The sequence below is a fragment of the Tursiops truncatus genome, chromosome X, assembly GCF_011762595.2.
Source record: "Tursiops truncatus isolate mTurTru1 chromosome X, mTurTru1.mat.Y, whole genome shotgun sequence".
NCBI classification, from domain to species: Eukaryota; Metazoa; Chordata; class Mammalia; order Artiodactyla; family Delphinidae; genus Tursiops; species Tursiops truncatus.
Genome location: NC_047055.1, coordinates 100701718 through 100728471, shown reverse-complemented (window position 1 = coordinate 100728471; position 26754 = coordinate 100701718). Strand labels below are relative to the sequence as shown.

At 36.3% G+C, this 26754-nt stretch overlaps 1 protein-coding gene across 1 annotated transcript in view; it reads right to left on the bottom strand.

The window, feature by feature from the left end:
* Positions 1-26754, bottom strand: part of LOC141277572 (dystrophin-like) — a 334453-nt gene that overhangs the window by 164946 nt on the left and 142753 nt on the right. Inside the window, exons 6-7 of the mRNA XM_073798896.1 lie at positions 8748-8929; positions 7394-7525 (exon numbers count right to left, since the gene is read on the bottom strand). Coding sequence (XP_073654997.1) covers positions 7394-7525; positions 8748-8929 — 314 coding nt within the window. The remainder of the gene's footprint in view (positions 1-7393; positions 7526-8747; positions 8930-26754) is intronic.

The following is a 26754-nucleotide window of genomic DNA, read 5'->3' as shown; positions in this document are numbered from 1 at the left end:
TAAAGGATTAATATCCAAAATATATAAACAACTCATATAACTCAACAGCAAAAAACCCAAACAATCCATTTAAAAATGGGTATAGGATCTGAATAGACAGTTTTTCAAAGAAGTCATAGGCAACAGGCACATGAAAAGATGCTCAACATCACTATTCATCAGGAAATGCAAATCAAAAGCACAATGAGATATCACCTCACACCTGTTAGAATGGCTATTATCAAAAAGACAAAAAATAACAAGTGTTGGTGAGGCTATGGAAAAAAGGGAACCCTCGTGCACCGTTATTGTGAATTGAAATTGGTGCAGTCACTATGGAAAAAAGTATGGAGGTTCCTCAAAAAATTAAAAATAGAACTACCATATAATGCAGCAATTCCTCCTTCCAGGTATTTAGCCAAAGAAAACAAAATATTACCTCAAAAAAGAGGTTTGCATCGCCATGTGCACTGCAGCATTATTCACAATAGCCAAGAAATGGAAACAATCTAAGTGTACATCAATGGATGAATGCATAGAGAAAAATGTGACACACAGACACACTCACATACATACATACACACACAATAGAATATTATTCAGCCATAAAAAAGAATGAAATCTTGCTATTTGCAACAACAAGGAGGGACCTTGTGGGCATTCTGCTAAATGAAATAAGTCAACAAGAGAAATACCATGTGATCTCACTGATAAGTGGAATCATAGATACAGAAAACAAATTGGTGGTTGCCAGAGGCAGGGGGTATGGGGTGGGCAAAATGGGTGAAGGGGGTCAAAAGGTACCCACTTCCAGATAAAAACTAAATACGTCATGGGGACGCAATGTACATAATCTACAGCACGGCAACTGTGGTTAATGATACTGTATTGCATACCTGAAAGTTGTTAAGAAGGTAAATTTTAGAAGTTCTCATCTCAAGGAAAAAAAATTCTGTAACTACGTATGGTGATAGAGGTTAACTAGACTTACTATGGTGATCATTTCACAACATATACAAATATAGGATCATTATGTTGTACACCTGAAATTAATATAATATGTCAGTTATACTTCAACTTTAAAAAAAATAAAGTTTAAGAGATTAACATGTTCAAAACTGAGCTTCTAACCTTACTCCCAAACCTGCTCCTCCTATAGTCTATTCTATTTTGGTTGGTGGCAACTCCATTCTTCCTATTGTTTAAACAAAAACCTTGCAGTAATCCTTGGTTTCTCGAATTCTTTCATAACTCACACCCACTATGTCATATGGAGCATGATCTTGATGAAATGGTGGCCTCCAATTCTGCTACTAGGTATGCCATCCCAGAGAGCATGAAACAGAAAGGCTCACCAACGAAATTAATATGTTCAAATCCCAACATTTATTAAATCATTTTAAAGCATATGGAGAGAGGCAAGGTGAAACAGATGGAAGGTGTAATGCAATTAGGATAAGGTCAAACAGAAGAACCACCATGCTATTTAAATCTTGGGTTATACAATATCCGTACGTTTTGCTGTATCAGCCTTCCCTGTTGATGGTGTGGTAGACAGAACCAGAGGTGAGATTTGAGCAAGACACATTCTTAGGACAGAATGTACCTAAGATGACCACATACGCTTGCTCTACTGGAAAGACGCAGGGGCAAGTATAGCTGACCTATAGCTGTAGCTCATCAGTTAGTCTGCTAAACAGTTATAGGATTTATTTGCATTTTTTATTTAGAGCACTTGGGAGGCCATAAGATATACTGAGTATCATTAATCGGTGGCCAATTTAGGAATGATGAAGCTGCCAGCCTAGAGGTGATATCATCATACCTTATAATTTGGTCTTTTCATCTCTTTCCATCCATAAACAATATTCTTGTGTATTTCACTATTTATTCCATCTATTTTTAACATGTGTAATAGGTCAAGTTACTATCTAAAGCTGACACACATTTTGACCTCTGCCTATGTCTCACAAGCTATTTGCTCCTCATCAGCTAAATTTAACACATAGGTTTCACTTATATTTCATAAGCTATTATTGAATAGTTTATTTACACTCTAAGTTTAATGCCTCTTGGAAGTATCATCTATCATCTTTGTTTTCTTATGACACAGTTAAATATTCTCAAAAAATACAGCTAACATGTGTTCCATATTGAATTGGCAAACCCTGTAAGTTATCCAAAACATATCCAGAATTCAATTACTATGCATCATTCTCACTGATAGAACCATTATGAAAAACAATATGGACATTTCTCAAAAATTAAAAAATAGAACTACCATATGATCCAGCAATTCCACTTCTCAGTACACATCCAAAGGAAACTGAAAACAGTATCCCAAAGACACATCTGCACTCCCATGTTCATTGCAGCATTATTCACAATAGCCAAAATATGAAAACAAACCTAAATGTTGGCCAACAGATGAATGAATAAAGAAAATGTGGTGTGTGTGTATACACACAAACACATATATACACACAATAAAATACTATTCAGCCTTAAAAAGGAAGGAAATTCTGGCATTTGAGACAACATGGATGAACCTGGAGGACTTCATGCTAAGTGATATAAGCTAGATACAGAAAGACAAATATTGCATGATCTCATTATCTCATTATATGTTGAATCTTTAAAAAAAAAAAAAAGCCAAACTCATAGAAACAGAGAGTAGAATGGTGGTTCACCAGGAGCTGGAAGGAGGGAGTCATGGGGAGTTATTTTTTTAATGGATACAGAGTTTCCATTTTGCAAGATGAAAAGAATTATGGAGACAGATGTTGGTAATGGTTAGACAATTTTATGAATGTACTGAATACCACTGAACTGTACACTTACAAACTGTTAAAACGTTGACATTTACATTATGCGTATTTGACCACAATAAAAAAAAAATGGGGGGGGGAGAAAAATAATCCAAATCCAAGCCTCTGCCATATCCTGCCTGGATTACTGCAATAACATTCAAACTAGTCTCCTTGTTTCCATCCTTATTCCTTTGGTCTATTCTCCACAAAGCAGCCATGTGGAAATAATGTGAGTTTATGTCATTCCTCCAATAGCTTTCTACCTCATTGGTAATAAAAACCTAAGTCTTCACCATTACTTACAAAACCCTATGTGATCTGGTCCACTACTACAGCTCAGACACCATCTCCTAGCACTGTGCCCCTAACTTGTACCTTTCCTTGAATAGTCCAAATAAATATCCCCACAACTCAGGGCTTTTGTACTATCTGTGTTTCTTCCTCATGGGTTTATCTTCCCAAAGGTACCCATACCTCTTTCCAGTCTTTACTCAATATTTACTTTGTTAATGAATCCTTCTCTGACCACCCAAACTGATATTTTAACTTTTCTCCACCATGTACTACATATTCCACCATCCTCTTTTACTTATTTTTTCTTTTTAGCATTTACTATTGTACTTACTACTAAATTCTACTTTACTTAATGCATGCTATTTTCATATTATTTGAAATGTTATTTTACTTATTTATACTTGTTCATACTATGACTCTCCCATGAACACATGTCCTCAATTAAGGCAGGAATTATTTTGTGTATTTGTTTACTAATGTGTCTTTTGATCCTATAATAATACCTGGCACATAGTAGGTGATTAATAAATAAGTGTAAAATGATTACATAAATTAATATCACTCCATGTGTGAGAATCATAGTAGAGAAAATACAGTGGTAGTTAGTATAATTAACATGGGCTTGGAGTCAGATAAATCTGAACTTAAATTCAGGCTGTGCCACTTATTGGTTAGGCCTTGAAATTTGGATTAAATTGGCCAATTTGAAAAGGAGATATAAGTCATTCTAGGCTGAGAGAACCATAAAAGCTAAGAAAAGAAATTGCTTGGCACTTGTGCAGGAGAGAAAGTGACTTAATTTGGTTGGAGTAAAGAAAACATAAAATAGATTAGTGTGAAATAAGCATGAAAATATAAATTGTTAATAGATCATGGAGCTTACTGATGAAATTTGGGAGAGTGGAGTTATTATAAAGGCCAAAGGAAGTGAAGAAAGTTTTGTGAATTATGTTATTAAAGCTGTTAATAAGAAAATCTAATATGATTTAGAGGGGATTAAGCTAAAAAGAGTGATATTGATTGCAAAGCTATTTCTGTAATCTAGAAGACATGTAGTGAGAGCCTGAATCAGAGGGTATTTATGAATACTGAGGGAACATAACTTAATGGAGAAATGCTGTGAAGAAAGAATTGACAATACATATTTCATTACTCAATAGCAGATCACTACAGAGGCAAAAGAGTTTGTCACATATTTAAATCTCAAAAACTGTTGAATAACATCCCCATTTACATAACAAAAAGGACAACAAACAAGTTTGTGAGCAATGAAACAAGGTTCACTTCAGGATGTAGGAGGTTTGAGAAATCAGTGGACATCAAGGTATAGATACATACCAAAGAGTTGAAAATGAGGCTGTAACTCAAGAGAGATTGGAAGTGGTGAAAACATAAATACAATGATCATGGGCATACAGCTTCAAGTCAAGAGATTAAATCATATTGACAACAGAGAGCGTATACAAAAAAGAAGGTCAAAGGATCTCACATGAGACTCCTATGCTAAGGGAGTTGGAAGAGGAGGAAGAGCCAGATAATGAAAGAGACACAAGACAGTTAGAGGTAGAGAAGGAGCTGGTAAGTCTAGAGGCTATAGGAGAAGTACTTCAGTGACGGTACAAAGCCTGAGAGGTGATGAAAGACATTGGATTTGGTGACCAAGTATAATTATTTGCTGAATAAACAAATGTATAAAGCATAGACTACAAAAAATGGTCAGTGAAAGAAAATGTCACATGATAGTACATTAACAAGATAAAACGGAGTGGTATGTTTGGACAGAGGAGGTGTGCCTACAGGAGTTTTGCCTAGGATGAGGTGCCAGGAGAAAGAGAGAAATGGAAAGTGAAAAAGATACTGGGAATGTTTGATATTAGATTAGGAGTAGAATGAGAGGCATGATCCAAGTCATAAAAATAGGAATTCAGTGTAACTATAAAAAGGATGTCCTCCATTGAAGAATGGGTGGTAGTTAAGTGATACAATGAAGGAAAAGTTAGGGTTCACACCAGAGAATATTGCTTCTTCGTAAATTATGAGAAAAACTGATTTATAGGCAGAGATCCTGAGATAGGTCAGATCACTTCACCTCAACACGTTCACAAACTGCAATGACTATAAATCAGATTTTCTAAGTTGGGACAGATGGGGATACTTAATGTTTCTAAGATACTGGGAACTTTTACAATAATTTAGGCATTTTATGTTTCCCATAGGGAACAGTCTCCCACATGGCTCTCTCTTCTGTTATGGAAAACTGCACCCTTACTTATAGACCACCAAGTAAACACTTGAATGAAACCTTCCAATGGAACCCAATCTGGCCGATCATTGAAAGTGGATCAGATATAACCTGTAGGGGACAGTACAGGCTCAGCCCCTCTGAGAAACTCTTTAGAAAAAATTTTCTCAGTAAATAGTTAAGACACAAATTTATCAAACCTAACTATGTGTAACACCATCTTCTGATGTGCTTCCTTTAGAAACAGGCAGGATATATCATTCCTCACCAACTGTGATTCATGTTTCTTCTTTTCTAAAGGGTAACAATAGGTTTATTTCAATGGCTTATGTTAAGTTAAAACAGATATGTGAACTGCTCAATATTTTATGATATATTACATATTTTGTAATATTTAGACAAAGGGAGAGTGAACAAATACAGTCTAGCAAAATTAAGTCCATTTATAATTACTTCATTAAGGAATCATACCTGAACAATGCCTTAATGAGATGGTAATGAGGTAAAAACGTGCTGCCAGAATAGGCACTGGAGAAAACCTTCTAGAAGAGGCAGCTCAATAAAGTGAAAATAAGGAGGAAAAATACTCCTCTTTTTGTCTTGGCTAAGACTTCTTTATTTTAGGAGGTACAACACCTATTAAGTCTTGGAAGTTTCAATTGGAGGATGGTGATTTAAAAAAAAAAAAAGCCTAAAGAGTCAGGGAGAGTCAGGAGGGTGGGAGGGAGAAGGAGGAGGAGCAAGGAAAGGGTGGGTACGCTTAAACTTAAAATGGAGATAAAAAATAGCACCTCCCACCTCTAAGAGTCATTATAAGGATTTTATTAGTTCATATAATGTATACACATAGCAGTCAGTAATGTGTGGCAGAATTCTTTTTATTTACTGATAATGAAGAAACTGATTAGGTTTTTTGTTCAAGACTATACAACTTTGTGAACATGTGGATGGGAATTTAATTGAAGATGAGGCTGAGTCACATAATCATAACCATTCTCACTCATCTCCTCTGTTCAACTTTGCAAGAAAACTAGCCAAGGATAAAGGGCATAACTATGCCCTGAAATACGTTCCCCTGGGGGAAGCTTTCAGTGTTAAAATTTTTCATGCATCAATTAACTGTGCCAAATAAATCACTAATTAAATACAACCACTATCTTAAAAAAAAATCGATGAGTCTCCAAAAATGTGTACTTTTCTCCAATGGGATCAAGACGATAACTTCTAAATTCCCATTCATTGTGTAGCACTGAGAAAAGTCACTTCCGCAAGAACTCTTCAAATTGCTCTTCTAAACAAAATAAATGAGATTTTCTTTTAAAAGGAAATTTTAGCAAATCCAGCAATTCTAGCACATGCCATTCCCATGCTCTAACATATACAAGGCTATAATTTCTTGTATTTTTAGGTTTTCTACAACACTGCAATAATGATGGAAAATGCTACTGAGAAGATTCATTACGTGGAAAATACTGAATGGTGCATAGAATCTGACCTGGTTTGAGTGTGACTTTCTTGTATAAATACTACAGAGCCTGCTATCAAGTTTAAGTTGGCAAAATTAAAATCTATCACATGAAGAAGCTTACAGCTATATTTTTCTTAAATAGAATATAAGTACATACTTATACAGTGAAAATATAATAAGGGCAATATATAGAGTATATATTTCCTTTAGGTATCAGATATCTAGAAAATCTCCCCAAGTAATGTGACTAGTAAATTTCATCCATTTTCCCATTCTTTTAAATGACCTCTCTTTAATGAGCTTTGTGTTTGGGTTGGTAGCCTTTATAAAAACTAATCTTACAGGTAATTATATAATGAAAGTACAAATCACTATTATAAGAATCCCCATTCATGAAGAATCAACATACGTTAAACTAGAGAGGTCTCAATAACAAAACAGCATCATGTGCAGTATCTAATACAACTGAGAACAATGAAACGGCTCCTGATGGCGGAGAAAAAAAAGGCACTGCAAATTCAAACAAACAAAAACCATGTTAGGTTATCTTGGGTGAAGAAGTTCTTTGGTTTGGAGAACAGAGAGTAAATGTTGACAGACCTGTGAAGGAAATGGGCTCCGTGTGGGGTCAGAGGTGGTGACATAAGCAGCCTGTGTGTAGGCATAGCTCTTGAACCGAGGCTTAGGAGAGGAAGGAGTTCGTTCATAGCCCTGTGCTAGACTGACTGTGATCTGCAGAAGGGTTCGGGGGAGGGGGACAGAGAGGAGGAGGAGACATGGTAAGTAACCCTGGAAGGACTGCTTTCCAACACACTAGAAAAAACGAATGTTAAATGGAAACAGTGAGATGAAAAATTTAATCCTAAATATATATAAGTGATATTAGAAACTGGTACACTCCAAGAATTGTGGTGCTCAATGTCATGTTGGAGAACAGGTAGTCAGGGAAGAGAGGAGGATGGGATTTAACCATAAAGATTCCATCCTGACACACCTCCAGCACTAATATGGGATGCTGCTCTTCAAACTGGCAAAAACAAGCAACCCAAAGCAATCTTCTCTGAACTCAAAGTAAACAAAACCAGAATTCATCACGTCAATACCTTGGAAAGGACTGAAGCTTTCATAAGCTAAATATAGAATTAGTTCAGTAGAGTGAGAAAATTAGGCCTGAGAGCTTTCCATGCCTTCAGCAGAAATTTTGCTAAAGGCTTTTTCATCATTGTTTGTGTCAAAGAAAGTTAAGGAAAAAAACACCCTAAATATACACCGTTGGGAAGAAGAACTAGCAATGTAACAGAAGAATCCCACTGGATTCTGTACAATATCATAAAAGTCTTTATCATATGTATTCTCTATTTAATTTTTATTTAAACTATTTTAAACTAATTTTATCTTATCAAAAATATTACCTTGAGTATGCAAAATTTGTTACTACAACAGCAAGCTGCCACTAAAAATAAGAAAACATTATTAAACAGAGTACTTGCCTCTGCTCTTGGTCTAGTTCTTCGCTTTTTGCTCTAGTTGATGGAAAGTTTAATGTGTATATGAGTCTATCTTTTATTTTATTTCACTTTACACAATGGAAATGCAATGTATTTTGTGTCCCATATTCCTATAACATGGTGCATATCAATAGCAGAGTATTTTAACAATGTGCCTTGAAAACAACATTATTGTCCATTGTATCAGATGAAATTTAGGTTTACAGATTCCGCTCCCTCTCTCTCCCTCTCTCTCTCTCCAAATAGACACACAGACACACACACAAAGCTATATATACATATATTTTTGTACGTGTGTGTGAATATATATACATATATATATACTATGCTATATATACATATATGTGTATCCATCCATAGACAATATAGATATGTGTGTATGATATCTAAAAATCCATATAAAACAGAAAATATCATTGATATTAGCTATTCTTTCGATCTTTTACCTGTTGAGAATAGTGCATTTGATGATGTAACTGAAAATGCTCTTCTCTAGTAACTTTTGATGGCCTTGGCAACATCTCCACCTCCTGGATGGCTTCAATGCTCACTTGTTGAGGCAAAACTTGGAAGAGTGATGTGACGTACATTAAGATGGACTTCTTATCTGGATAAGTGGTGGCAACATCTGTAAGCACATTAACACCACACATCAATTTTTGGTTTCTATATTTGAGTGTCTAAAAGGGGAATGAACAAATCAATGTTACAGGAAGAAGACAGATTAATGAGCACTCGATTGTCCATGAATGTCCTCCAGAGACTAATTAGAACATGATAATCAGGCCTAAAATGTCCTTCCAATTTGGCAGACCAATGAGATGAGCACTAAAGTTAATTTCTTTTCCTTGTTCACATAAAAACTTCATTCGGCAATACTTTTTCCTAAGTCAAATTGCCAAACTAGCCCATCTAAGAGAGTGGTTTTCATTAGATAAGAAACAAAAATAAAAGATTGCATCTTCCTTTCCATGGAAAGTTATAATAGCATGTCAATTAAAATGGTGCACTGGTAATTAAACAATTACACCAAAGAGCTTAATGCCCTGGCTTCCAGTAAAGAAAGCTTGCACCTCCTAATCAAATTTTTGCTGGTGATTAAGCATGTAAAGAGCAAAATAATGTCTCTGTGTTGAAACGAACCGTGTATTTCTACAATCAAAATAAAATAAAACAACTATATACCATAAGAATAATGATTTGTAATAGTCCTTAACTACATTAAAAATATTTCTTTACATTATGGTGCATCTGTTAAAGTCAGATGTCGCTTTCCTTCTTAGACGTTAGAGATAAATTTAAAAGTCCTTCACATAAAGTTGATCTGATGTTATGTCCTTTGCCACATCTAGGGAATGAAAGAAATCCAGCATTTAAAGTCAATAATAATTCGTAATAACACATATAATAAGTGGCAGCTCCTTCAAAAGCTTCTTTTGCTACTTGGCATCACAATTTACCCACTGTGCTCATTCCAGGGAACCAAATGCAAAAACAATCCTTTATGTGAAGAGTACCATTAATCCCAGAAGTGTTAAACATAAATCCTGGCAGGAGGCCAAGACAACTTAGCAGCAATGTGCCAGGCATTTTTCTTGCCATAAATTTATCCTAGCTCAGCTAGCATTAAAAGATCTGTTTTAAGTTAAATATGTATATTTTGGTCAGGTGTTCTGTTTATAAGTTAAAAAGACAACAGTCAAATTTCAAGTTCACAAGCATAAAAGGAGGTTGAACAGGTCACTTAACTCCATTACTTCGCAAGTCACAGGAACATGATTAATCAGAACAATTATTTTTAAAGCATTTTTAAAAAGAGTTACAGAGAAGCAAAAAGTTAGCTAATGTTCCTTGGTCTGCTTCTATCCATGGTATAATACAGTCCTTCTTAATTTTTAATGTGCATATGAATCACCTGGGGATCTTTTTAAAATCAGAATCGGATTCAGTGGGTCTGGGTGGAGCGTGAGGCTCTGCATTTCCAGCAAGCTCCCAGGTGATGCTGAAGCTGCTGACTTGAAGACCATACTTTGAGTAACAAGGGTCGAAAAAAATGACACAGAAGCACGCTCTTACATTACCTTCTGCTTCGTTGTTTTGCTTACTTGTTTTCAAAAGATACTTACTGGACACTTAAATGCATAAGGCTTAAAGGTACAAAGTTATTGATATATAATACATATTCTCTGCTCCCTATTATAATTTAATTATTAGCCAACAGATGGTGAAGATAATTTTTTGCAAATATTTTTTAGGAAAGAACTAAAGAATACCTTGTGTATAAGTACTGCCTTTCTAAAAAAAAAAATCTTACTAACTTAGCTTTGAAATTCTAAAATCTACCTTTCATTTGATAATTGTTTTTCAAGTGTTCATTGTATGGCAGATACTATACTTCTTCACAATATGTTTTTGAAACTCTAGAATGTTTTCTTCCTTCTCACTAGTAACTAGTCAGTTTTATCTGTAATGAGCAAAATTTAGAATTGTTTATTTTTTAGTGCATTAAATAAAACCATGCTGTGAGAAAGGCACTGAATTTTAAAAGACTGTCTGTGTAAATAAAAAGTTCCATGACTATTTACTGCTATATTAGACATGTGCATATGTATGTCTGGCCTCAAATGCAAACCATGATCAAAATAAATAAAGGTAAAAACAGATCTAGCATTATTTCTATTGCCCCAAGCAAATGTCAAAAATTGTAGCATATTTTATCTACATAAAACACCTTTTGGATGAACGTGAATATTCATAAATATCAATCACTACAATCACTATTGGATCAAACCATTGATATTTTTGCCCCAATCTATTACCATCCCACCTCAGAAGCTGTACACGATTCAGCTGTACCAGTAGGTAGAATCCAGTATTTCTTTTTGTTTTTACCAAAAGGAATTTAGATATTCTAAAATATGTTGAATTCCTTCCAAATATATTTACTAAAGACCTATTAAATTTTAAATATTTTTAATAGATTATCCAGGAGATTAACAAGATAGAGAATCCATGGATTCTGCTTACAGTTTGGAATAATAAAATAAATAAGAAGAACAAAATAATTGCACTGCTAAAGAGAATTTAAAATGTGTTCCTCTAATTGGCATAGCCAGTGCTTTAATATGTTCAGAAAAAGGAAGAAAGCATACATTACTGGAGGATCAGAAAATTCTTTATGAATAGAAAACTGAAATAAATTTGTATAGGGTTTCATTAGGGGAAAACCTAATTAAATGGAGAAAGGTATTCTAGGCAGTAGAAAAGCATGAGTAAAAGTGCAGAGGTAGGGACAGATTAGACATATTCTGGGAAGAGAGCCTTTGGGTGTCTTAGCCACAGAGTTGAGAATAGTGATTAACAGGAAAAAATGGGAAGCTTGTATGTGGAACACTAAGGGATCATCAATAGCAAAGTAGTCAATTTGGCCTTAGTTCAATAGGTTAGAAAGTAACTAACTACTTTTGATCAAGACTGTGACACCATTAAAATTCTTGTAAAGTAAAACCATTAAGCGCAGAATGGAATGAAGGAGAAAAACACTAGAGGCAAGTAAGAGGCTGGGACCCAATCCAGATAGGAGGTGTCAGAGAACTAAAATAGGCTATGTAATGAAAACAAGGGGATGCATAATAGAAATTCTAAGACATCCCCAAAATAACTTCATTCAATTTCAGATCATTTACTCCATAGTCTTTGCGAATGCCTATATACAAAATCCTGCCCTAAGTCCTGGGGGTACAAAGATTAATAAACTGAAAATGAAATGGAAGAAGGAGGATTGAAGGAGGAAACTGCTTGTTCTGTAGCTATGGTAACAAGTAGCCACCAATACAGGTTTCAATCTCATTTAATCAATTAGCAATTACCTGCCTACATGGTCTTGATCATGCTTCTGCAAGCTAACCAACATCAACCCGTCCCTTCTGAAACTGCCAATCTGAAGTGGACTTGCTCCAATGAACAAAATTCTGAATGCAAACCAATTAACAGTGGTCTCACCTGAGTAACCAACCATGCTTCTAAAGGTGACATCAACCTACTCCAAGTCTGAATGTTCATAAATCTCTTGACCCCTGGGTTTACCCACCAAACCTAAGAATTTAAGGAAGGTGAGAATGATGGGATGTGATTTCCTTTTTTTTTTATTATAAGACATTAAAATACACAAATTGAAAGAAGTGGGTGAACCCCCAAAATAAGAACTTAAAATTATATAAAAGTTACCTTTGCACTAAAAACCCTATTATATAATGGGTTGATTGCCACAAAAGGTTAAATTAATAATTTCTAATCCAGTCTTTGAAACCAGTTCAGGATGGAGATTTTGACAACTCATAATACTGCCAGAAAATGTTATTTTATGAACAATAACACTGATTCTGATGAGTGTTTCTATAGTCACCAGAATTTTAATACTGAGGGCTATAATGGAACAAATAAACCATTTAGGGAAATTGCATATTTTTCAAAGAAACTGAAGGCCACAGTGGTTTGATGGCAAGTTCAAAAGCTAGTTCAAGTCAGAATTGGAACCCAGTCAGTGCATCATACTTTTCAGTACCTTACCTTCATTTTTTCAGAGAAGGCTATCTTAGTGCATTTGAAAACCAAGTATCTCAAAGTCATTATCTAAATGATGACCCTGTGATCTATGTGGTTCCATTACCAAACATCACCTACACTCTCCATAGTAGTAGTGATTTCTATTTCTAATAAGTGAGGTATAACAAGAGTAAATACACATAAAAATGCAAATTCAGCAGTAATCAAAGAAATGCAAATTAAATAAAGATGGAAGTGTTTAATTATACTCCATTGCCTATCAAATTATCAAAGAATGACAAAAGGATAACAATTAATGTTGCAGAAGTGTCAGTAATTTGGCCAAACTCCTACATTGCTGGAAGAGTATCAGTTGGTTCCAACATTACAAAAAATATTTTGGCTATATCTAAAAACAATCATATTCAATGACCCAGTAATTTTCCTTCTAGGAATCCACCACGAGGAAATAATCAGAAATGTAAAAGAAGATTTATATAAACAATGTGAAATTTAAGCCCTCTTTACAATTATAAAATAAATATTTATCACACAAAAAAGAAAAATATTCAGACCATTCCAAATTGCTTGACATAAAACTAAAATTAGAAATGATCAAATATATAATTGTATGGGGACATACTGGGCCCTGAACCAAGATGGCAGAGTAGAAGGACGTGCTCTCACTCCCTCTTGCGAGAACACCAGAATCACAACTACCTGCTGGACAACGATCGACAGGAAGACACTGGAACTCACCAGAAAAGATGCCCCACATCCAAAGAGAAAGGAGAAGCCACAATGAGAGGGTAGGAGGGGCAAAATTACAGTAAAATCAAATCCCATAACTTCTGGGTGGGTGACTCACAGACTGGAGAACACTTATACCACAGAAGTCCACCCACTGGAGTGAAGGTTCTGAGCCCGTCAGGCTTCCCAACCTGAGGGTCTGGCAACGGGAGGAGGAATTCCTACAGAATCACACTTTGAAGGCTAGTGGGATTTGACTGCAGGACTTCAACAGGAATGGGGGAAACAGAGACTCCACTCTTGGATGGCACACATAAAGCAGTGTGTGCATCGGGATCCAGGGGAAGAACCAGTGGCCCCGGGGGAGACCAAACCAGACACACCTGCTAGAGTTGGAGGGTCTCCTGGAGAGGCAGGGGGTGGCTGTGGCTCACCGTGAGGACAAGGACACTGGCAGCAGAAGTTCTGGGAAGTACTCCTTGGCATGAGTCCTCCCAGAGTCTGCCATTAGCCCCACCAAACAGCCCAGGTAGGCTCCAGTGTTGGGTTGCCTAAGGCCAAACAACCGACATGGAGGGAACCCAGCCCCACCCATCAGCAGTCAAGTGGATTAAAGTTTTACTGACCTCTGCCCACCAGAGAAACAGTCACCTATACCCACCACCAGTCCCTCCCATCAGGAAACTCGCACAAGCCTCTTAGATACCCTCATCCACCAGAAGGCACACATCAGAAGCAAAAAGGACTACAATCCTGCAGCCTGTGGAACAAAAACCATATTCACAGAAAGATAGACAAGATGAAAAGGCAGAGGACTATGTACCATGAAGGAACAAGAGAAAACCCCAGAAAAACAACTAAATGAAGTAGAGATAGGCAACTTTCCAGAAAAAAGGATTCGGAATAATGATAGTGAAGATGATCTATGACCTAGGCAAAAGAATGGAGGCAAAGATTGAGAAGATGCAAGAAATGTTTAACAAAGACCTAGAAGAATTAAAGAACAAACACACACAGATGAACAATACAATAACTGAACTTAAAAATACACTAAAAGGAATCAATAGCAGAAAAAATGAGGCAGAAGAACGGATAAGTGATCTGGAAGACAGAATGGTGGAATTCACTGCTGCAGAACAGAATAAAGAAAAAAGAATGAAAAGAAATGAAGACAGCCTAAGCGACCTCTGGTCAACATTAAACGCAACAACATTTGCATTATAGGGGTCCCAGAAGGAGAACAGAGAGAGAAAGGACCAGGGAAAATATATGAAGGGATTATACTCGAAAACTTCTCTAACATGAGAAAGGAAATAGCCACCCAAGACCAGGAAGTGCAGAGAGTCCCATACATGATAAACCCAAGGAGAAACACGCCGAGACACACAGTAATCAAACTGGCAAAAAGTAAAGACAAAGAAAAATTACTGAAAGAAGAGAGGGAAAAATGACAAATAACACAGAACACCCATAAGGATAACAGCTTATTTCTCATCAGAAACTCTACAAGCCAGAAGGAAGTGGCATGATACACTTAAAGTTATGAAAGGGAAGATCCTACAACCAAGATTGCTCTACCTGGCAATGATCTCATTCAGATTCGATGGAGAAATCAAAAGCTTTACAGACAAGCAAAACCTAAGAGAATGCAGCACCACCAAATCAGGACTACAACAAATGCTAAATAACTTCTCTAAGTGGGAAACACAAGAAAATAAAAGGACCTACAAAAATAAACCCAAGATACTTAAGAAAATGGTCATAGGAATATACATATCAATAATTACCTTAAACGTGAATGCATTAAATGCTCCAACCAAAAGACACAGGTTTGCTGAATGGATACAAAAAAAAAGGCCCATATATATGCTGTCTACAAGAGACCCACTTCAGACCTAGGGACACATACGACTGAAAGTGAGGGGATGGAAAGATATTCCATGCAAATGGAAATCAAAAGAAAGCTAGAGTAGCAATACTCGTATCAGATAAAATAGACTTTAAAATAAAGAATGTTACAAGAGACAAGGAATGACACTACATAATGATCAAGGGATCAATCCAAGAAGAAGATATAACAATTATAAATATATATGCACCTAACATAAGAGCACCTCAATACATAAGGCATCTGCTAACAGGTAAAAAAGAGGAAATCGACAGTAACACAATAATAGTGGGGGACTTTAACACGTCACGTACAGCAATGGACAGATCATCCAAAATGAACATAAATAAGGAAACAGAAGCTTTAAATGACACAATAGACTGGATAGATTTAATTGATATTTATAGGACATTCCAACCAAAAACAGCAGATTACACTTTCTTCTCAAGTGCGCACGGAACATTCTCTAGGATAGATCACGTATTGGGTCACACACCAAGCCTGAGTAAATTTAAGAAAACTGAAATCATATCAAGCATCTTTTCTGACCACAACACTATGAGATTCAAAATCAATTACAGGGGAAAAAAAAACATAAAGAATACAAACACTTGGAGCCTAAACAATATGTTACAAAATAAACAAGAGATCACCGAAGAAATCAAAGAGGAAATCAAAAAATACCTACAGACAAATGACAAGGAAAACATGACGTTCCAAAACCTATGGCATGCAGCAAAAGCAGTTCGAAGAGGCAAGTTTATAGCTATACAAGCCTACCTCAAGAAACAAGAAACACCTCAAATAAACAATCTAACCTTACACCTAATGGAACTAGAGAAAGAAGAACAAACAAAATCTAAAGTTAGCAGAAGGAAAGAAATCATAAAGATCAGATCAGAAATAAATGAAAAAGAAATGAAGGAAACGATAGCAAAGATCAATAAAACTAAAAGCTGGTTCTTTGAGAAGATAAACAAAATTGATAAACCATTAGCAAGACGCATCAAGAAAAAGAGGGAGAGGACTCAAATCAATAAAATTAGAAATGAAAAAGGAGAAGTCACAACAGACACTGCAGAAATACAAAACATCCTAAGAGACTACTACAAGCAACTCTATGCCAATAAAACAGAAAACCTGGAAGAAATGGACAAATTCTTAGAAAGGTATAACCTTCCAAGACTGACCCAGGAAGAAACAGAAAATACGAATAGAGCAAGCACAAGTAATGAAATTGAAACTGTGATTAAAAATCTTCCAACAGGGCTTCCCTGGTGGCACAATGGTTGAGAGTCCGCCTGCCAATGCAAGGGACATGGGTTCATGCCCCGGTCCGGGAAGATCCCACATGCCACGGAGTGGATGGCCCCGTGAGCTACAGCCACTAAGCCTGAGCGTCCAGAGCCTGTGCTCCGCAACGGGAGAGGCCACAACACTGAGAGGCCCGCATACCGCAAACAAACAAACAAACAAACAAAATCTTCCAACAAACAAAAGTCCAGGACCAGATGGCTTCACAGGTGAATTCTATCAAACATTTAGAGAAGAGCTAACACCCATCCTTCTCAAACTCTTCCAAAAAATTGCAGAGGAAGGAACACTCTCAAATTCATTCTATCACCCTGATACCAAAACCAGACAAAGATACTACAAAAAAAGAAAATTACAGACCAATATCACTGATGAATATAGATGCAAAAATCCTCAACAAAATACTAGCAAACAGAACCTAACAACACATTAAAAGGATCATACACCATGATCAAGTGGGATTTATCCCAGGAATGCAAGGATTCTTCAATATACGCAAATCAATCAAGGTGAAAAACTATATGATCATCTCAATAGATGCAGAAAAAGCTTTTGACAAAATTCAACACCCATTTATGATAAAAACTCTCAAGAGAGTCGGCATAGAGGGAACCTACCTCAACATAATAAAGGCCACATATGACAAATCCACAGCCAACATCATTCTCAATGGTGAAAACCTGAAAACATTTCCACTAAGATAAGGAAGAAGACAAGCTTGTCCACTCTCACAACTATTATTCAACACAGTTGTGGAAGTCCTAACCAGAGCAATCAGAGAAGAAAAAGAAATAAAAGGAATACAAATTGGAAAAGAAGAAGTAAAACTGTCACTGTTTGCAGATGACATGATGCTATACATAGAGAATCCTAAAGATGTCATCAGAAAACTACTAGAGCTAATCAATGAATTTGGTTAAGTTGCAGGATACAAAATTAATGCAGAGAAATCTCTTGCGTTCCTATACACTAATGATTAAAAATCTAAAAGAAATTAAGGAAAAACTCCCATTTACCACTGCAACAAAAAGAATAAAATACCTAGGAATAAACCTACCTAGGGAGACAAAAGACCTGTATGCAGAAAACTATAAGACACTGATGAATGAAATTAAAGGTGATACCAACAGATGGAGAGGTATTCCATGTTCTTGGATTGGAAGAATCAATAGTGTGAAAATGACTATATTACCCAAAGCAATCCACAGATTCAGTGCAATCCCTATCAAATTACCAATGGCATTTTTTACGGAAGTAGAACAAAAAATCTTAAAATTTGTATGGAGACACAAAAGACCCCGAATAGCCAAAGCAGTCTTGAGGGAAAAAAACGGAGCTGGAGGAATCAGACTCAGTGACTGCAGACTATACTACAAAGCTACAGTAATCAAGACAATATGGTACTGCCACAAAAACAGAAACACAGATCAATGGAACAAGATAGAAAGCCCAGAGATGAACCCACGCACCTATGGTCAACTAATCTATGACAAAGGAGGCAAGGATATACAATGGAGAAAAGACTGTCTATTCAATAACTGGTGTTGGGAAAACTGGACAGCTGCATGTAAAAGAATGAAATTAGAACACTCCCTAACACCATACACAAAAATAAACTCAAAATGGAATAGAGACCTAAATGTAAGACTGGACACTAGAAACCTCTTAGAGGAAAATATAGGAAGAACACTCTTTGACATAAATCACTGCAACATCTTTTTTTATCCACCTCCTAGAGTAATGGAAATAAAAACAAAAATAAACAAATGGGACCTAATGAAACTTCAAAGCTTTTGCACAACAAAGGAAACCATAAACAAGTCGAAAAGACAGCCCCCAGAATGGGAGAAAATATTTGCAAACGAATCAACGGACAAAGGCTTAATCACCAAAATATATACACAGTTCATGCAGCTCAATATTAAAAAAAACAAGCAACGCAATCCAAAAATGGGCAAAAGACCTAAATAGACATTTCTACAAAGAAGATATACAGATGGCCGAGAAGCACATGAAAAGCTGCTGAATATCACTAATTATTAGGGAAATGCAAATCAAAACTCCAATGAGGTATCACCTCACACCAATTAGAATGGGCATCATCAAAAAATCTACAAACAATAAATGCTGGAGAGGGTGTGGAGAAAAGGGAACCATCTTACACTGTTGGTGGGAATATAAATTGAAAAAGCCACTATGGAGAACAGTATGGAGGTTCCTGAAAATACTAAAAATAGAATTACCATATGATCCAGCAATCCCACTACTGGGCATATACCCAGAGAAAACCATAATTCAAAAAGACACATGTACCTCAATGTTCACTGCAGCACTATTTACAATAGCCAGGTCATGGAAGCAACCTAAATGCCCACTGAAAGATGAACGCTTAAAGAACATGTGGTACATATATACAATGGAATATTACTCAGCCATAAAAAGGAACAAAATTGGGTCATTTGTTGAGACATGCATGGATGTAAAGACTGTCATACAGAGTGAAGTAAGTCAGAAAGAGAAAAACAAATACCGTATATTAACCCATGCATATGGAACCTAGAAAAATGGTACAGATGAACAGGTTTGCAGGGCAGAAGTTGAGACACAGATATAGAGAACAAACGTATGGACACCAAGGGGGGAAAGCTGCAGTGGGGTGGGGATGGTGGTGTGCTGAATTGGGCAATTGGGACTGACATGTGTACACTGATGTGTATAAAACTGATGACTAATAAGAACCTGCTGTATAAAAAAATTAAATTATATTAAATTCAAAAATTCAAAAAAACGACTACATACCGGGGAATTCCCTGGAGGGCCAGTGGTTAGAACTCTGTGCTTCCACTGCAGGGGGCCCGGTTTCAATCACTGGTCAGGGAACTAAGATCACACAATCCTGCTGCACAGCCAAATAAATAAATAAAAGACTACATACTGGATGGGTTTTGTTTGTTTGTTTGTTTGTTTATTTATTTTAATTTTGGCTGTGCTGGGTCTTTTCTGCAGCACACAGGCTCAGTACTTGCCCCATGGCATGTGGAATCTTAGTTCCCCAACCAGGATCGAACCCACGTCCCCTGCATTGGAAGGCGGATTCTTAACCACCTGACCACCAGGGAAGTCCCTGGATGTTTCCATTTATATGACCATCTTGCAAAGGCAAACCTATGGGACCAGAAAACTGTTCACTGGATGCCAGGGGCTGGGAGTGGGGGAAGGGTTGGCTATAAATGAGTATGGGGGAATTTTTTGAACTGATGAAACTGTTCTGTATCCTGGTTGTTGTGGCAATTATACAATTGTATACATTTCTCAAAACTCACAGAACTGCACATTAAAAAAGGATGTATTTTACTCTGTATAAATAATAACTTAATTTTTTAAAAAAATGAGTAAAAAGAGCCCACTGTTTGGGAGAGGGACCTAAAAGCCAAGATGATATAAAAGTCAGCAAAAAAGCAAAACTGATACTTAAAAATTTTTTACAACTGAAGATGTCATTACTCAGATTAAAACATTTACAATGCCAAAAACTAGGATATAACTATACTCGAAGACTAGAGAAAGGTGAAATGTGTGTTGGAGGTGGCAGTAAGTATGCAGCTCTTACGAGAGCTAAATCCTCATCTTTTATTGTAGGAACTCATTGGATAATGTTTAAATCTGAAAAACCAAGAGAAAGCAGGATAAGCTTTCTATTTAGAACCATGGAGGCAAAATCAAAGGCTTCAGCTAGAAAATTGGAAGCTGGAAAGACTCCCACCCTGGGTTGCGGGAATCGTGGGTGAAGAGGGTTGGGACAAAAGACAACTAGTTTTTTGTTTCAAGTCTTAAAACTCTGACTCCTCAAACTATGTATATGCATATCTTTGATGATAATAAAACTTTTTAAAATGAAAAAAAATAATAATAATTGTATGTGAGTACTACAAAGCCATTCAAAATGTTGCTTTTGAAGAATATTTGATAATATATGAAAATAAATTCTTTATAAAGTAACGTCAAAGATAAGGATGAATAATTTACATAGAATATAATAAAAACTTTTATGGAAAAGACTAGGGGAACATACTTTAAGACATTAGTGGGGCTTCCCTGGTGGCGCAGTGGTTGAGAGTCTGCCTGCCGATGCAGGGGACATGGGTTCGTGCCCAGGTCCGGGAAGATCCCACATGCCGCGGAGCGGCTGGGCCCATGAGCCATGGCTGTTGAGCCTGCGTGTCCAGAGCCTGTGCTCCGCAACGGCAGAGGCCACAACAGTGAGAGGTCCGCGTACCACACACACACAAAAAAAGACATTAGTGAAATGGGTATGCTGGTGGGATTGAAAATAATTTACTTTTTCTCTTTCATCCTATCTGTATCTTCCACAATATTCTGCACTCACTAATTTTATAATTAGATACTATATTCTATAATAAAATATCTGTAAAGATCAAACAGAGACAATAAAATCAAAGTTGCACCAAGTTTTCTTTTAGTATGCCGTCATTCCCAAAAAGTCAATATGAATGAGTTTGTTAGGAAACTGGTGTTTTCAACAAAACTGTTCTTATCTTGGACAATCAACCTCCAGAAAGTGTGATTAGCCAGATGCCAGACACAACCTTAAATATCTCTGGGAAATCTAAACGGGAGCCTCCACTGTCTAACCCTTAGGTCAGTTCTCTGCCAGGAGAAAGGCAGGAACTGAAATACTGGATTATAATGTATATCATGTGTAATCAGAAGTAGGATTTCAAAGATAAGAGATTTATAAACATGCACTCACAAAGTTTGGTCAGGCTTTTAAGAGCTTTATAGCAAAATTAAGAAGGATGTCATCTAGAAACCATGATCAGAATAAACCTGGATCAGTTTCTACAGAATTGGTATTAGGAACAAAACAATAAATAAATTTGCTGTAAGAAAAGGGGAACGGGTCAACTGGAAAGAAGAAACTTGTGGTCCCAAACCAGACATGGTGAGATAGCTCTAAGTATGAAAATGTAAACACAGATTTGTAAACACAATAAAAAAAATCCTGTGTTTGCTAAAATAACCAAACACACAGATGTGAAATTCTAAAGAACTTACTGCTTGAAGCAGAGTCGGTTTACACCTGAGGTCTATAAATTAAGAGACAATGTCATAATGTCATCTGATCTCTAAGCACCAGAATTTGTAAATTGTAGGTGATATCACAGCAATGAACTAATTCATTAAAGGGCTAGATTGTTATTTTCAATTTTAATATTTTTCATCCAGCACTACATACATGCATTTTCCATTTACAAGTCATTGTACACAATGGATATACAGTATTCTAGTAAGAAAATAACTCACACAGATCCACTCCAGTTAAATTATTTAATATTCTACAATACATGTTCTGCCCTCACTAAATTAAGTACCCCTTAATTAAGCCGTTCCATAATTTTAGCATTTCACTCACTGATCCAAGTTGCTTTTATCATCTAATAACAATGCTTCTCATTAAAGGGCTAAAAAATAAAGTAATGAAAATAATTTGTATTAATGAAGATGATTCAGTCTCATGCAAAAATTAATGATAAAAACTATAGGCTTTTATTTATACTTGAGAAACACTAAAAAATTTTATCTTTTAAACATCCAATTATTCCTATCAAGGTGCTTATGGTATACCTAGCAGAAAACTATGACTGTAATCCTGGTAGAAGTAGAAAACAGTGCTCAAAATACATAAAGCTGGGCTTCCCTGGTGGCACAGTGGTTGAGAGTCTGTTTGCCGATGTAAAGGACACGGGTCCGTGCCCCAGTCTGGAAAGATCCCACATGCCATGGAGCGGCTAGGCCTGTGAACCATGGCCGCTGAGCCTGGGCGTCCGGAGCCTCTGCTCCGCAGTGGGAGAGGCCACAGCAGTGAGAGCCCCGCATATCGGGAAAAAAAACATGCATAACGCTTACCTAGGGTCTAACGGGAAAAACAAAACCAAAAAATCAGGTGCTTACAGGAGATTTCAGATACACTGAAAACTAGTTCAGCTTTCTGGCCATTGAACAAGCAATGCTAAAGATACCTATGCAAATATACATTGTGTATTCAATCAAATAAATAATGGTAGCTAGAAGTGATGTTACTGATTCTGAAAAGTATCGGACTGACAATATGAGACAGTGAAAAATATTTTTAACAAATGTTTACTGAGTTACTACTTTGTACCAAACTAGTTTTTGAGGACACAGATATAAATCCTAGTCTTTGTGGATACAGTGGTAAATAAATAAGCCCAGAGATCTGTTCTCATGGAACTTTGATCCTAATGGGGAAGCAAAATTAAAAATAAATGATTTCAAAATCCTCAATTTACCCCCTACCAATTTATCCCTATCACTTAGTTTCTACTGCTTCATTGTATAAAAAGAAAAAAAAAATTGCCTTCCACAAATCTGCTACCTTTCCGAGATTTCTGGGGGAATTAAATGGGAGTGGGGACTCTGTGGTGTTAAGACCAAACATTCTGATAGTGCCTGAAAACAAATGCACAGAAGCTGGTGGGTAAAAGTCAATTAAATGTAAATTCTCAACCAATCCTGACTTTACAAGTTTCAGATAAACCAACTTTACACTGAATGCTTTGTAACCAAACATCAAATGTCTTCTGTGTGAGGCTAATCAAAGTGAAGTGTACTGCGTTTAAATTATCAAATCCAAAATGCAACAAATTTCCAAAACTCTGTTCTCCAGCTACTCATTGAGCTTGTACCCCACAGACACCCCAAAACACACCACTAGACGTGGACCTTCCCACCAAAAGGACAAGATCCAGACTCATTCACCAAAACACAGGCACCAGTCCCCTGCACCAGGAAGTCTACACAATCCACTGAACCAAACTTAGCCACTGGAGACAGACACCAAAAACAATGGCAACTATGAACCTGCAGCCTGTGACAAGGAGACTCCAAACACAGTAAGTTAAGCAAAATGAGAAGGCAGAAAAACACACAGCAGATGAAGAAGCAAGGTAAAAACACACCAGACCTAACAAATGAAGAGGAAATAGGCAGTCTACCTGAAAAACAGTAAAGAATAAGGAGAGTAAAGATGATCCAAAATCTTGGAAATAGAGAAAATGCAAGAAACATTTAACAAGGACCTAGAAGAACTAAAGAGGAAACAAGCAACGAAGAACAACATAATAAATGATATTAAAAATACTCTAGAAGGGATCAATAGCAGAATAACTGAGACAGAAGAATGGATAAGTGACCTGGAAGATAAAAGAGTGGAAATAACTAATGCAGAGCAGAATAAAGAAAAAAGAATCAAAAGAACTGAGGACAGTCTCAGAGACCTCCAGCACAACGTTAACCGCATCAACATTCGAATTATAGGGGTCCCAGAAGAAGAAAAGAAAAGGAAAGGGATTGAGAAAATATTTGAAGAGATTATAGTTGAAAACTTCCCTAATATTGGAAAGGAAATAGTTAATCAAGTTCAGGAAGCACAGAGAATTCAATACAGGATAACTCCAAGGAGAAACATGCCAAGACACATATTAATCAAACTATCAAAAAATAAATATAAAGAAATTTATATTTATTATATTTAATATTAATATTAAATATTAAAAGCAGCAAGGGGAAAACAACAAATAACACACAAGGGGATCCCCATAAGGTTAACAGCTGATCTTTCAGCAGAAACTCTGCAAGCCAGAAGGGAGTGGCAGGACATATTTAAAGTGATGAAGGAGGAAAACCTACAACCAAGATTACTCTACCCAGCAAGCATCTCATTCAGATTTGACAGAGAAATTAAAACCTTTACAGTAAGCAAAAGCTGAGAGAGTTCAGCACCACAAAACCAGCTTTACAACAAATGCTAAATGAACTTCTCTAGGCAAGAACATAAGAGAAGGAAAACACCTACAATAACAAACCCAAAACACTTAAAAAAACGGGAACAGGAACATACATATCAATAATAACCGTAAATGTAAATAGAATAAACGCTCCAACCAAAAGACAAAGACTGGCTGAATGGATACAAAAACAAACCCCGTATATATGCTATCTACAAGAGACCCACATCAGACCTAGGGACACATACAGACTGAAACTGAGGGGATGGAAAAAGATATTGCATGAAAATGGAAATCAAAAGAAAGCTGGAGCAGCAATTCTCATATCAGACAAAATAGACATTAAAATAAATCGTATTACAAGAGACAAAGAAGGACACTACATAATGATCAACGGGGATCAATCCAAGAAGAAGATATAATAATTGTAAATATTTATGCACCCAACATAGGAGCACCTCAATACAAAAGGCAAATACTAAGAGTCGTAAAAGGGGAAATTGACAGTAACACAATCATACTAGGGGACTTTAACACCCCACTTACACCACTGCACAGATCATCCAAAATGAAAATAAATAAGGAAACACAAGCTTTAAATGATACATGAAACAAGATGGACTTAATTTATATTTATAGGACATTCCACCCAAAAACAACAGAATACATATTTTTCTCAAGTGCTCATGGAACATTCTCCAGGATAGATCACATCTTGGGTCACAAATCAAGCCTTGGTAAATTTAAGAAAATTGAAATCACATGAAGTATCTTTTCGGACCACAACGCTATGAGACTTGATACCAATTACATCAAAAAAAACTGTAAAAAACACAAACACATGGAGGCTAAACAATACACTATTTAGTAACCAAGTGATCACTGAAGAAATCAAAGGGGAAATAAAAAAAAAAACGTAGAAACAAATGACAATGGAGACACGACGACCCAAAACCTATGGGATACAGCAAAAGCAGTTCTAAGAGGGAAGTTTATAGCAATACAATCCTACCTTAAAAAACAGGAAACATCTCAAATAAACAACCTATCCTTGCACCTAAAACAATTAGAGAAAGAAGAACAAAAAATAAACCCAAAGTTAGCAGAAGGAAAGAAATCATAAATATCAGATCAGAAATAAATGAAAAAGAAATTAAGGAAACAATAGCAAAGATCAATAAAACTAAAAGCTAGTTCTTTGAGAAGAAAAACAAAATTGATAAACCATTAGCCAGACTCACCAAGAAAAAAAGGGAGAAGACTCAAATCAATAGAATTAGAAATGAAAAAGGAGATGTAACAACTGACACTACAGAAATACAAACGATCATGAGAGATTACTACAAGCAACTGTATGCCAATAAAATGGACAACATGGAAGAAATGGACACATTCTTAGAAATGCACAACCTGCTGAGATTGAACCAGGAAGAAATAGAAAATATAAACAGACCAATCACAAGCACTGAAATTGAAACTGTGATTAAAAATCTTCCAACAAACAAAAGCCCAGGACCAGATGGCTTCACAGGCGAATTCTATCAAACATTTAGAGAAGAGCTAACACCTATCCTTCTCAAACTCTCCCAAAATATAGCAGAGGGAGGAACACTCCCAAACTCATTCAATGAGGCCAACAACACCCTGATACCAAAACCAGACAATGATGTCACAAAGAAAGAAAACTACAGGCCAATATCACTGATGAACATAGATGCAAAAATCCTGAACAAAATACTAGCAAACAGAATCCAACAGCATATTAAAAGGATCATACACCGTGATCAAGTGCGGTTTATCCAAGAAATGCAAGGATTCTTCAATATACACAAATCAATCAACGTGATACACCATGATAACAAATGGAAGGAGAAAAACCAGATGATCATCTCAATAGATGCAGAGAAAGCTTCTGACAAAATTCAACACCCATTTATGATAAAAACCCTGCAGAAAGTAGGCATACAGGCAACTTTCCTCAACATAATAAAGGCCATATATGACAAACTCACAGCCAACATCATCCTCAATGGTGAAAAACTGAAAGCATTTCCACTAAGATCAGCAACAAGACAAGGTTGCCCACTCTCACCACTCTTATTCAACATAGTTTTGGAAGTCTTAGCC